Source organism: Miniopterus schreibersii, assembly GCF_964146895.1.
Source record: "Miniopterus schreibersii genome assembly, chromosome: 14".
Classification (NCBI taxonomy): domain Eukaryota; kingdom Metazoa; phylum Chordata; class Mammalia; order Chiroptera; family Miniopteridae; genus Miniopterus; species Miniopterus schreibersii.
Genome location: NC_138114.1, coordinates 24866184 through 24880704, shown reverse-complemented (window position 1 = coordinate 24880704; position 14521 = coordinate 24866184). Strand labels below are relative to the sequence as shown.

General features: G+C 37.3%; 1 protein-coding gene across 3 annotated transcripts in view; it reads left to right on the top strand.

Annotated features, from left to right (window-relative positions):
* The window catches only part of CABCOCO1 (ciliary associated calcium binding coiled-coil 1), a 101199-nt gene extending 87076 nt beyond the window's left edge, over positions 1 to 14123 (top strand). For 2 of the 3 annotated variants that reach the window (XM_081159043.1, XM_081159041.1), the window contains 3 exons: positions 6126 to 6248; positions 6673 to 6813; positions 12322 to 14123. In XM_081159043.1, the coding sequence (XP_081015169.1) occupies positions 6126 to 6248; positions 6673 to 6813; positions 12322 to 12396 (339 nt within the window). In that variant the 3' untranslated portion in view covers positions 12397 to 14123. The remainder of the gene's footprint in view (positions 1 to 6125; positions 6249 to 6672; positions 6814 to 12321) is intronic. The other variant, XM_081159042.1, reaches the window with a different exon arrangement.
* Positions 14124 to 14521: the final 398 nt, after the last annotated feature.

Here is a 14521-nt window from a genome sequence, read left to right as displayed (position 1 = left end):
AACAGGTGATTTGCCTTGTCCTGACCATGCCACATAACTGCCTAATTATGCCATGCTACCTAGGTCTCAAAAGAGAAGTTGACTCCACGGGATTTTTCAAATAAAATGGCATTGCATATATGTTTCTCTTTTCAAGCCCGTGACTGTATGGAAACAGGGTGATGGCACGTCCTCATGAATAAATTCTGCTGAGTTCATTAGACTGCTTGGGCAATATTAACAATTGCATGTAGAAATAACATGGGCCAGTGTCCTCAGCAGGGCTACTCCCATCTGTCTTCCAGCTTGAGCATTAGAGAGAAGACCTTTAGAGTAATAACAGTAATTATAACTAATAATAATAATACACCTTGGGGTTCAGTAGTACTTTCCCTTTGAAGAACTTCCAGTATTTTCATCCACGTTATCTAACTTGTGCGTGAAACAATTCGACAAAGTAGCCAGGTAGCAATTATCATTATTCGACTTTTCAGATAAATAAACTGAGGCCTAGAGATTTTCTTAGTATCACACAATTAGGAAGAGAGCCAAGGATAGGTCTGTAATTCAGTGGTCTACCTTCCAGATTATTGCCATCTTTTGAAAGTATCTGGGTGTCTGAAGAACTGTTGTATCCCTTAGAAAATGTTTGCACCAGAGCCAGATCTTTTCCTTTCAAATTGCATTTACTCTAAGAAGGTGCTCTTTTTCAAATTCATTAGAGAGAATTTTGTTTTCTGAAGTCATTAAGATAGGAGTACTCAGATTTCTTTTCAAATTGGGTTGGCCTGAGGCAGAGGTACGCTTGAAATACTAAAGATGTCTAAAATAATCTGGAATGAGTTTCTTTAATTATCTAACTTTAATTTTTTTTTTTTTTTTTTTTTAATTTCAAGCCCAAGTTAAACCAGATCAAATCAAGACATATAAATAAAAATGGGCACGAGGTGTTAACTGGAGTGTCCTAGCCAGGTTGCAAATTGGTTTACTATGGCCTGCCAACTTAAATTCCGCCTTTCAGCTTCAGCTGGAACGGGTAGTCTTCATTTCCTGTCCTAACGTGTACTGTGTTACCGTTCACTGTTTAGGTGATTAGCATGTGGATCTGATGGTCTCAAAGCTCTATTAAGTTATAAATGTTCAAACTACCAGTATGCTGTGAGTAAAAATAGAAGTTGCTATTAGATGTCTATTCATACCCTGCAGAAGCCTGGCAACATTCTGAACCTTTTCAAAATGTAAATACTGCATATTAAGCATAGGAAAGAAAATTAATGTGCTGCATTTGCAAATTTATTTCCAAGTCAAAAATGCAAAGGGGGGAGGAGGATCTCGTAGCAGAATTGATATTCTACATTTACAGGGTATATTAAGAAGTTTGTAATGGCTTAAACACAAAAGGAAAACACTTTAGAAATGAATTAATTTAGTTTCTCTGATAATCGTAGCTTTTGAATTTACTCTCTTTTGATTTTAAATTTATGGCCTCAGTATGACATTGCCAGAGTTTATTGCGTTTTGCAGGTGGCATTCATATGTTGTTGTTTTACGTGCAGTATATTGTGGGCAATGGGTTACAATTTTTTTGTTAAAAATTTCCAGAACCACACAAGTCCTTCTTAATTAGACTTGCAAATCAGTCATGCCTTTCTCTTTTAGGGGAAAAATACTTAAAACATTACAGGAATTTTTGTGCCTTTTTTTTTTTTAGTATTGGGACAAGTTTGCAATGAAGTTTGCTATTTGAAACTTTGACATTTTTTAGTAAGTTCTGATTTACATATGAAGTCATTCTTCCACAATTACAAACAAATGTCTTTTTTAAGCAAACCAGTGTTTTGTATGTATTCCTGTAACTCCAAAAGGATTTAACAGATTTATCTTGCTTTCTGCCATTCAAAACAGTGGAAAGTTGTCATCTCAATGACATTTTTAATATCTTGAATAATTTAGTAATTGACACCTTAATCATAAATTTCAGCAGTACAGACACTACCCACAAATCACCTTTCTCCTGAGAAAATAATAAACAAATAAATAGCAATAAACACAAACAATAACAAAAAACAACAACAAAGAGAAACTGAATCAGAGTTAGTACTATTAATAATGTTTTCACGTGAAATAGAAAAAGAAAGCATGAAGTAACATTTTTCAGATAAAATCTTTATAGTTCTTAGACACAGTGAGATCTGAAAGTGGATTTTAATTCCTATAAGTATGTTTTTAGACCTAAACTGACCCTGTACTTAGTTCCAGGAGGGTTCAAAATTCTTATCATTTATTCCCATGATAGAGATCCATTTCATACTGAATATGTAAATTCTTAAAAGATTTCTAGTGACTTTATTTGTCTTGGAAGTAAAGATCTTAGATTTTTTTTAAAGCTACATAATGGTCGATGATGAAATTTTGTTCTTATGAGTATGAAATTATGCCAAAAAGCCATTTACTTCATATTCTTTAAATACCATAGCATGATTTGACTAAAGCTCAAAATGTAAACCGTCTTAAATAACACTAATGAAATGTACACGTAAAGAACAATATAACTAACTTAAGTTAATTTCCATGTAACAGATAACATCTGGGGGAAATGTGTATTGGTAAGCTATATAAAACTAATTTTCTAGCAACCACATCTGTAGATGTTATTTATTGTATGTTCACTTAACAGTCGATTATTCAGTTTAGAAATCTATTCTCTTCTTTATTAGAGCTTTTAATGTACTCACCTTGGTTCAAATGGTCTGCTCATTTTCTGAAAAAATATAAATGGCATTCACATGGAACAACATGATTGTTTTTATTATATCCATTTGTGTGCAAGCATTCAAAAATGGCAAGAGAAACACATTTATTGCTTTACATTCAAAGTAATATTTAGGGGGTATTTGAAAGTCAAGCAAAACCAATCATTTGGCCAAATGGATGTATGTGCATAATCAGAAACTCCTGAGCTTTAATCTCAGCATTAGGCCCCAGGCAAGTCACTTAAAGTCTTTCCCTTTGTTTCTTGATCTGGAGATTATGGGTGCGATTCTCTCATTGAAGAAAGGGGGGCTGCTAAATCAGGGCACCAAATAGGAGTGTTTTTTTAATAAACATACTTGATCCTTTTTCTGTTTTTATTTTTCTAGATTTAAGAGGTAACATATTAGACTTTTGAGGAAAAAAATATGAGACAATTACAATTCTACAGGAATGTATAAAAATAGTTTTAAAGCTAGCTTTATTTAATTTGCTTCAACTATTCATAGACTTGAGGAAATTATAACGTTCTTTCAGAAAATCTAACTTAATAAAGCTGACCATGTCTCTCTGTTTTAAATAGATTTTATTACAGAGCCAGTGATGTTGTAAAACATGAGGTTTTGTTAAAAAAAAAAAATACAAAGGCCTAATTGTATTTTTTTAAAGAAAGTATTGCATCAGACGGTTTCATTTAAACATATTTGCTGGCTCTGTGCTCTCACCACAATTATTGATTCTAATTTTTCTTAAAGTTGTTTTTTAAAAATGCTACTTAATGGGGGGAAATCACCGTGATGCTTCTGGGAACTATGTTTATTTCAAACTATATATTTGACTATATATTTCACTTATTAGTGAAATGACTTTATATTTACCCTCATCTGAAATTAGGATATTTTTTCCCTTACAGTATCTTACTAACACAGCCAAATGCAACTCTTCATGAAAAAGAAAAGTGTAGCTATGGTTTGATTCACTAATAGTATAAACACCCTGAAGAAAAGAAATTCTCACCCCCACCTTTGTGCACAAATTAAATCAAGTGACTCACTGTATGAGCCACACTCGTAAAAGTCAAGGAAGAGAAAAGCCGAACTCTCAGTCAGAGCTTCAGGTTCTTGGGATAAATGGGAGTTTCATTCCACCAAAGAAATAATGTGGACCTGAGGAGTTCCAGTGCCAAAGACCAGGAGAGCTGGGTAATTGGCAAGTAGTTCAGATTAGCCTTATAAAGAAATCCAGGCCACAGGGAGGGGTGTAAGGGATAAAATGAGACATTTGAGCACAAATATCTGCTACATATAAGTGTATAATGTGATGGAAGATGGGGCACAGGGGGAACAATGGTAGAATCTGCTCCTAACAGAATGGAGAGGGAATCTATTGAGAACTTCCACCTGGAGGTGAGAGAATTAGCAGGAAGGCCTCGCCTGTGTATGGAAAAGCATAGCAACAAGACAAATGCGGCCACAGCACCAAATCAAATTCGGCTTCATGAGGACATACTTGTGCCTTGCGGGTTAGCTCCTGCTCACTTTGTCAATGCCTGCGGTCAATTCAGCAGCCTCCGTTCAGTTCTTTTCTCTCTTCTTTTTTCAATGGCTCACCCACCACCACTCCACCACATTTCTGTTTCTCACCCTACACTGAAGTCTAGACCATTCTTCCTCTCCCCTTGCCCCTGTGTTCCCATGCTCTGCTATTTATTTACCGATAATGTTTTAGAGGACCCTGAGAGACGCTGAGCTGTTTCATTTCCCTCGCTTAGTGAAGTTAAGAGCCATGTGAGGCATAAGCATGGAGAAAAGGGTGCAGATAGTTCTGTAGGAAGCTGGAAATGCTCGTCTGCCCCATTTAGGGGAAAAACAGCAGCTTATGAATGTGATGAGAGAAAAGAATCGTTCCTATACGTTTTCTTGATAATCTATTTTGATTACTATTTAGTCAACTTAAGATAAAGAATATGGAATGACACCATCTAACAGAATAGAGATTAAGTGCTTAATAATATCAGTAGTTTCCAAGTATGGCAGCCTGATGACTTATTACAGTTCACTGAACACTGGATAGGCCAAGAACTCTGCACACCAGGGTTTAACTCCTAGACCTGTCACTAGGCAGTTATTTGACTAAGCCAGTCATTTAATCTCTTGGTTTCCAAATTTACTTGACTGTAAAGTTAGAACACTTCAGTCCTACTATGTATATATACTAAGCAGCAACTTTCTATAAGATCCCATTAAAATTAAAAATATGAATTCAATGTAAAATATATTGGTATGACCAAGCAATAACTTAGCTTCCAGTACCTTTCAAAAGCTATATAAATAAAAACATTAACATTTAAGTGATGAAATATTATAAATTAAGTTTATGTGAAATATTGTGAAATTAGAAATGAATGTATGATGATTTTAGGGTTTTTCTGCTACTCATGGGGTGGTAATTATTTGGTGAATTTATTCATTTCCACAGTATTGTCTTCAAAGTTGAAGGCTCAGGGTCTGACTTTGTTAGCATATAGTGGGTGGCTTCATCTCTGGCCCACAAAAACAAGCTCATGGAGCTTACTATATAAACTAGAATATCAATTTATAGATTTACAGTAAGGAATGTGATAAGCATGAGAATCAGAGCACTGAAGTGAACATATCTTTATAGGTCACTTGAGAGATGGAAAGTCAAATTATGATCAGAATATTGGTTGCTTAACATGGAATCAGAACAAGAGGAGCTAACAAAACGATTCAGATGTTTAATGTCATCAGTACCCTCATCTCTGTCCCCTAAACTGTGGTGGGATGGACACCCTGATACTTAAGTTGGCTTCTTTAACTCCTATTTCTTCATTTCCACTGTTGACCAACCATCATCCCCCTTCCTCTATTTCACACTCTTGCTGCAGAATTATTAAATGTTCACAGTGCAATCTTGCCCTGCCCTCTGTGTTCTTGGTTGATTTTGCAAGTGTTTCTGATTTACTGTGTGCTGGCTTTGTACAATAACCTTTATAGCCTTTATGAGGTTCACCATCGAGTTCTTGATGGCTACTTTACTATTGCCCCCAAGAACAGCTATACCTTGCTGAGTAATATAATTCACCATCAGGCTGTTATTGAGTGTTTTAAGCATCTAACCGTCTGCCAAAATGGGGAATATATACAGGGGATCTAAACCATGGCCCCTTGTAAGCAGGAGGAAGGGGACACTGACTCATGGACAATTAAAGCTCAGAGTAAAGTACACAATGAAGTCTTCAACCACATTGTATAGAAAGAGAATTAGACAGTGGGTAGAATAAAATGCTAATTATCAGATGCAGAGCTGAAATTGTAAATTGTGGTTACACACAAAAGGCTTTTTCATAATACAGCTCTTTTCTTCCCCTCCAGCAAATGATAGAGGTTGTCAAGCCTTCAGGTGGCCTTTTCCCCAACCCTCTAGAAGAAGGAATCTCATTTGATATTTACTCAACATTCATAAAGCAAGCCCCAACACTGGACATAGAAATGAAGGTATGCTTCCTTTTGTCTCTTAATTCACCCATCTCAGCGTGGTATGCTTTACGGGCAGGAGGGAAGGAAGCAAATGCTCTTCCATTTGCTCTCACTCCGGTATTTCCCAGCCAAATATTAATGTTTGTCATACCGTTGATTCACAGATGGGCCAGCTGAGGGTGGTTCGGGAATTTTAATCTTTTCCACCCTATCCTCTCCAATCTCCACCTTCACTTTCCCCAAAGTAAGCACTGTTAGCACTATGACTTAATCTGTCATGACGATCACAAATAATGAAAATACAGGATGATGTCAAATTACCGTCTCCTGGCAGATTGACATCAGTCCTGGTGGAAGAGTACCCAGGAGAAGTTTGAGGCTCCATATAAATCCCTGAGTGCTCCAGATATCTCCTGAGCATTGTTTACTTTCAATATTCTAGAGATTGGATCAAGAGCAAAGCCCTACGGAGTCCCACCCAGCAGCCACCACTTCAGAAACAGATGCTTTAGTTGGTTTCACCATTGAAGATGTGAAATCAGTGCTGGCTCAAGTCACAGATGACATTTTAATCAGCCTTCAGGTACTCAGCTTTGATAGTGTGCTCGCTTACTTGGTTACTGGTTAATTAGCCAACCTCTTCTTAATATCTGTAAGTACTACCTACACTCAGCCAGCAAGAGTGATGCCTATGATGGAGGAGTTCAATTTCACATCTCCACAGAATTCTCAGCTGAGTCATCTGAGACTCAGTAAGATCACAAAATAAATTCGCCAACAGCACATAGTGTGGTGAGTGTTATCAGTTTAAAAAACTCATTCGGCATCAAAACCCAAAAAATAACATTGTAAAGACTTCGTGCCTTGTCACACTGAAATTGCTCATGTGAGAGTAATTAGAGTACATGTCTAAAAACAGTAAACACTGAAGATCAAAGCAGAATTCTCAGCTAAGATTTCTCACCAAATTTCTAAAAAGAGGTTTTCAAATCTTTGAACTCCCTCTCAGATAATTTGTTCCTTTTCACATATCACTAAGAGCTACGCAGTTTACACCAGCGGCTGTGTGAAAACCGTGATGGCAGCAGCCAGCTCAGCAGCACTTGCCAGTGACGGATCAGTCGGCTTAGCTTTATGCTTAATTTTTTTTCCCATCCAAAAAAAACCCCAAAAACATTTCTACCTCTACACAAAGACTTGCATCATTGCCCAGGAAAAATGATTAAATAAGTGAATTGCATATTTTGAGAGGATTTATAATTTCTTGTGGAAATGACTGTGAATCAATAAGACAGTCTACTGCATGTTTAAAATATTAATGCATCTTAGGAAAAGATTTAGTTGATATCTGAGCATGAGACTGTATATAAAAAGCACACTGTACTAACAACTAATTTAGAAAGAGCAAAAGATTAGCTTGGCATAAGCTTACCTTGTTACTGTTTAATCATCAAATGTTAATGCACTTTTTACATGAACATTTAATGATTTGATGCCAACAGAATCAGCCAAAGTCCTTGGCTTAATAAGGAGTATTTAGTGTTTACCAGAAATAGTGGAAGAACACGTTTTACACAAAGCTTTATTGTTAACAACCCCATGAATGTAATAACTGGTTACTGTGTGGAGGGCAGAGTGCAGTTGAATTAAGCTGAGTTCAGAACATATCTCCTTTTTAGATTTGATAACATTTCATCTAAATATAGTTTATGTATAATCATGGCCCTGGGCTCCTTTGCAATCCTGTGGCTCTGAAATTATTGCCGAGGAACTACCAGACAGTAATAGAATTGTTTGCAGGCCCCAAAAATTGAAAACATCTTTACCAAGGCCATGTTCCATGTAGTGAGTGTGTTTTTAACTATTCATTGATTTTTTAAAAATATTAGAGTCTGCAGCATTTATAACACTACTCTGTAACAGAAAGAATCTGATTGCTGTATGTGTGCATGACTGTCCCTTTGGCCTGCAGCTATCCTTCACTGGGCTTGGAAGTTCATTAGCTGGGTCATCTAAATATAATTAGACATAGTACAAACCTGGACCAGAGGCGAGGGATGCAGATCCTGTAGGTGCTACGATCATTTCCATGTTAAGTGGGTTCATGGATTCACCTAGGCCAAATTACTGCCAATATTTCAATAAAATGACATAATGATGTGGATTTATACAAAGTTTCAAGATAGCAGACCTTCTTATGTATTTTCTTCCAATAATCCTAGTAAACTCTAGGCAAATTAGGCAGGCACTTCTCTGACGAATTGAAAAATGAGAGACACAGGAAGACTGAGTCATTTGTCCAGAGTTTCCAAGGTCAGAAGCTGATGAAAGACTTGAAATGAGAGCTGTAAACTGGGTTCTAGTTTGAATTCCAGAGTGATCCACAAAAACCACATAACCTCTAATATCACGACCAGACTACTTTGGATTTTAATATTCCCGTGGTGTGGCACTTTTTCAGTGTTTGCCCTTGTGTCTTGGTCCGATTCCAAGTTGGGCAATTACTCTCTGCTTACCTAAATTTCTCCCCCTGTTTTAGATGGGCAAGTTATTTTCCAGTTCTAAAACCTGCCTCCCAGTGTTCCTGGCTCTTAAAACTGCCACATCCCTGTTCAAAGGTAGCCACATGCCAGTGGTCAGCATATATAAGCCTTCCGAATACACTGGCCTGCTGTAGGAACATTTAATGAATTATTAATTGTAAGATGTTCAAAATTTTCCAATAGATTTTCTTATTTATTTAAAAATCGTACTGTTACTATATTTTTGGAGGAAAAGGCAGTAGAGAAATCATGTGGATTTCTAAGTACAATTTTTTTCAGAGCTCCTTCTCCAGTGTGGTTACAGGCATATTTCACTTTCTATAATTCAGAAATTTCTGAAAATGTAGTGCGAATCCTTAAATGCTTTATATTAATCCGCTTACTTTCCCATTGACTCACTTTAGAGTTTTAGAGATTTATTGAGAATGAAGTTACCTTGGCCCTGAAATGTTAATTAAAATTATACTGAATAGAGCGAACACTTTAAGGGTATAGAGTTTAGTTATTTTAATTTTAAAGATACATTCAAAATGAAATTATTCTGGCCCCAAATTGCATAATAAAAGATTATGCCCAATGGAACAAACTTTAATATATTTAAAGAATTACCTTTCAGAGAAATATGAATGCGAACACTAAATTCTTGCTGCTAAATGTTGGCTGTTGGTCCTGTCTGAGCAATAAGGTAAAAATACAGTGAAATCCTTGAGGGCAGTTTGCCATCTTGAGACTAGGTATTTTTAGGTCAACTTGAATTTCCAGGTTAGAAAACCTGTGAGATCACCTCAATGTAGTGATCACTGAGAGGCTACTGAACCCGGGTCATGTGTTCCCCACTCTTCCCAATCCTAGTGGCTGTGGGATAGCTTGTCTGCTCAGCGAGGTTCTAAGGAATAACAAAGGGGGGTGGTAGGCTAACAACAACCTGTTCTTGACAGAGGAGAGGTCTTTTCATCCAGTTCTGCTGGTTGTGCCGAAACTGAAGTCCTGATGGCCACGGTGCTCTAGACCCCTTAAACATAACTCCCCTTGGTCAGTGCACCACTCTGCTAGGTGTGCACCTTTCCTTCATGAGTCTTTCCCCCAAAGCCCACACTTGTGTAGATGAATCCTGTTTCAGTGAAATATCAGAAAGGTCTCCAGGTTAATGGGAAAAAACCCTGGTGAGACAGTGAAACAGAAGCTGGTAGATGATAGTACATCTGTCCTTAGTTGGAAAGAAATGAGATTATTGATGGACATAGAACACATTTTAGTCATGCGCTGCCTAATGACAGGTGCATTCTGAGCATTGTGTCGAGGCACTGTGCAAGCACTGTGGAGTGTCCTTACCATCCAACATCACAGAGCCTGCTGTGCACCAAGGCTCTGTGACAGAGCCTAATGCTCTTAGGCTACAGGCCTGTACGCATGTTACTGTGCGAAACAACACGGGATTAAATGGAGCACGAGGGAGAGTGGTGCGATCAGGAAGCACAGTAACCACGAGGCGTATGAATCGGCTGCCTGTGTAATACATGTCACTGTTTTACAGCCAACATTTTTTTATAAGTAGAAAGTGCACACTCTAATCATAAAAAGTATAGTATATTAAATACATAAACTAGTAACATAGATGTTAGTTGTCATTATCAAGTAGTATGTGCTGTGCATTATTATATGTGCTATACTTTTTTATGATTGGCAGCACAGTGTGCTTGTTTACACCACACACATGTGAGTAATGTGCGATGCTACAGCGTCACTAGGCGATAGGAATTTTTCAGTTCCCTTGTAATCTTATTGGGCCACTGTCGTATATATGGTCTGTCTTGACCAAAATGTCCCCATGCGGCACATGACTCTAACTGAAAGTAGGAAGAGTCGGTTTAGTTAGAGTGGTGCTTCCCAATCTTTTGGAATTGTAACTAGACAATTTCTTCCAACCATTTTATCCCTATATGGTCTAATATGTTACATGACTTAAAGAAATAGGAGTAACATATTTTAAAAATATTTCACAACATCCTATCACTGAAATATAATATTGGTGAATATATGAAAAAATTCGGAGTTGGAAATGTACATTTAAAAGCTAGCATGTAATATTAACCTAATATTTTTAACTGCTTACCATTTCAGGTAAGAACTAAGACCCTAGGTGATAAAGGGTCTTGCCCAAGGCTACATAGCTAAACTAATCCCTAGGTCTCCACACTCCTAGACTGATGTGCTCCTTTTAGCTCTATCCTAATTGTGCCTGAGCGACTAGAGATTCCTAAAAAGCTAGAGTTCCTTTATAACCCAGGACCATTTTCATCCCTCCTTGCCTCCTCCACCCAACCACCAAGAAAGGAAAAAAATGAAAATCCAGAGGACAGAGCTTGATCCAGGCTTGATAAACTTCAACCAAAAAAATAAAAAAACTGATATTCACATGAGAATGTAGAATTGTTGACACCAATGTGATCTTTTTAGAAATATCAATTCTTACTATGAAGGTAAAACAAAATATCATCAGATAAGGCAACCAAGATGTACATTTCAAAACTATTATAGTTACCCTCGTACACAAATAAATAAGAATGAAAAGTTGTATCTGGACCAAAACAGGTATTTGATTTTTAAAATTTCTATATAAATTAAAATAATAAGAGTTTCTCAAAATACAGTTACCCTGAAAAATTCAAACTGTGTTATAGATGTGAACATTCCAACCTTTAAATTAGTAATTAACACATATGCGTATACTGCTCTTCATACACTTGTAGATTTTTAAAAATCATCCAAACAAAAACACCAATTTTACCACATCGCCCACCATTGGCTTCTCTACACATAATTTTATCATCCATCATGAAAAAGAGAAGACATTTCCAGGGCTACGAATGTTCAGTTAATGCGAAAGTATTTCTAGAAATGAGCAGGTAGCAAAGTTAGTCCACAGAATACCTGCCAGAGGCTAAATGCTATCACAGCAGCAGCAAACACTAAAACCCGCCAGCAATCACTTACTTTTTCCTACCCAAACTATACCTCCAAGTGGCATCATTCCAAGAGTTCTAATGTATGATGAATACGTTTAATTAGGAAAATTGTTCTAATCGTGAGATTATTCGTGTTGCTATTTCACAACAGAAGCTTTGTGGGATCCCATTTAGAATGTACTACATGGGAGACAAAAACATTTATTACAAAGGGGTGGGGCGACCAACAACACTGCAATAGCTGAGCCCTGAGCAGTTATTCGGATTCGGTGCTTATTGGTAAAGTCGGTCTGAAAATACAGATAAATTATCCTATCTCCCAGCACAAGGCTATGTGAAAAATGGCTGTCCAAATACCACTTCCTGCTCATAGCAGGCATGCTATACATCGGGAATGTGCAGGGAAATATGATAAAGTGTTATCACATCACTACAGGCTGAAACACGGCTGTGCCTGCAAAACAGGAAGGTGTGTGAGGGATAATGTCTGTCTTTAGGCTCTATAGAATGTCAAAACCACAAAGACAATGTGCAGCGAGAGATAGCTCCATCATAACCACTTTTTTATGATTGTCTTCACAGACCGAGATAAACGAAAAGCTGCAAGTACAGGAAGAGGCCTTTAATGCGCGAATAGAAAAATTGAAAAAGGCCTGAGGACTCAGTACAAAGCGAGTGATGCTAACCTCCGCAGAAACAAACAGGCCCAGTCAGAATAATAGGCTCTCTGGAGCATCGTATCTCCTTTATTTATTTGGGAGGGGAAAACCAAGCCCCACTTTTTATTATCCTAAATAATTAGAAAAATATTGGCCCCAATTTCGCTATCTCCTGTCCCATAACAGCCTCTGAATTTATGGCACTGAGTGTAATAAGAACATTTTGTATACAAGAGTTTGGAGAATTACATATAAAAATACAATTACTTTTACAACACTCCTTTGACATTTTGACTAATAAATGTTATTCATCTTCAAGTAGAAAGAAGCCAACATTTTTAAATAAAGACAAATAATGATAATTTTATCCATTTTGACCCAAATGAACTGCCCTATAAATGGAGCACCGTGGACAGATACCACTACCACCTACTGAGGATAAAGCCTGCTAAACAATTGCTATTCAAAGACATATACTAGGATATTTTTTTCCATAAATCATTTTGTTTTCTTATTTAAACGTTTCAGGGTGAAACCAATTTTCTGGAATTATATAATGCAGTTTGAAGCACTTTAATTTATTCTGTACTGTATTTGTTATTTCTAATCTTGTTACTCTCCCAGGAGAATACGTGACCTATATAAAAAGAAGCAATGTATAAATGGTTATTAAAGACCAACCTATATAGAGACTGTAAAAATCTTAAATACAAATCAAACTCACAGAGCTCTTAAAATTAACCATTATATTGCAGTAGAATGATTGAAAACATCTCAAGCCTTTAAATACCTTTTGTAAAATGTAATTTCAAAAGAAAAATATCTATTTACCAACTGATTGTCCCTAGTTGGACAAATGAAATTAATTACTACTTAGGTAGGCCCTTTCCAAATGTCCTAGACTTCAGAGTATTCTAGAACGCAGAGTGTTGCTAGGAGGGGACAGTTCCTTCAAAAAGTTTCCAGTTTATACTGGAACCAGATGCACTTGCATCTGGGTGGCACTTGGTTGAATATGTTCTATTCATGCTCTAACCTCAGGCTATAACCTCACCTTCTCCATCAGCACCAAAGAGATTACCCAAAACGTGTTTATTTGGGGCAGAGACAGATCTGACAGCATTGGTAATTTTCTAAGTACACTGATCAGCAGTGTAAGTGAAGTCCTTAGGATGAAGCCATGTTTATTGTTCATACAGCTCCCAGTCTGGAAGGCCTGGGGATGTGCTGCGATGTGTTTTTTCCTTGAGCTGACCTTGCTGATTGAAAATGTTCATGGCCATAGCAGAACCCTAGGAGGGCTCACACATCTTGATTCCATCAAGCAGCCTTTTTCTCCAGGGCAAACAGAGGTGAAGCTAGACAAACCACAAACCAGGAATAAAGGAGCTTCTAGAAATCACCGAATAGTTTCACGTGCAGTCACTGGGACAGAGTGGACCTGCATTTCCAACAAAGGGTGCTTATTTTGAGCAAAGGTACCCAGAGTCCAAAACTGAATAAAAAATACAGTAGAATCCCTAAACTCTACACAGAGACAATATACTATAAGTGTGCCTAAAGCTTGCCTCTGGAATAAGACTCCCGGAGTCTGATACTGGCTTCACCAATGGCTAGTGTGTGACTTTGGACAGCCACTCAACCTCTATTTGCTCATCTATTAAATGGGCATAATACTTAGTTTTGAGGTAGTTATGAGGACTCAATAAATATGTATTAAAAGGATGTTTGTTGTAAGATTTGGTTTCTATGTACCTTTGAGGATACCCAAAAAGCCACTGTTCCTCTCTAACACGCACTGCCCAGAATCCCGGCCGTCTCCGCCTCTCCACCGGCACCTGTGTGTCCTCTTAGTAACCATGTCGCCACCCTGCCCACCTCCATCACTCCTGTTGGAGCAGCCAAGGCTCTGTGGGAGCCTGACTTTAACATCTAATAATAAAAAGAAAAAGAACAATCTTAGTAGCAGTAGCTACAAATTTTAATTCACAGTCTCTGCTCTTTTAAATTAAGTTCAGATTGACAAAAAAATATATATGCACTTGCACTCAGTTATAAAAGAAAGTGTAGACAATGAAAAATAACTCTCACCCTAGCTAGGCACCCTCATTTCTCTCCCTACG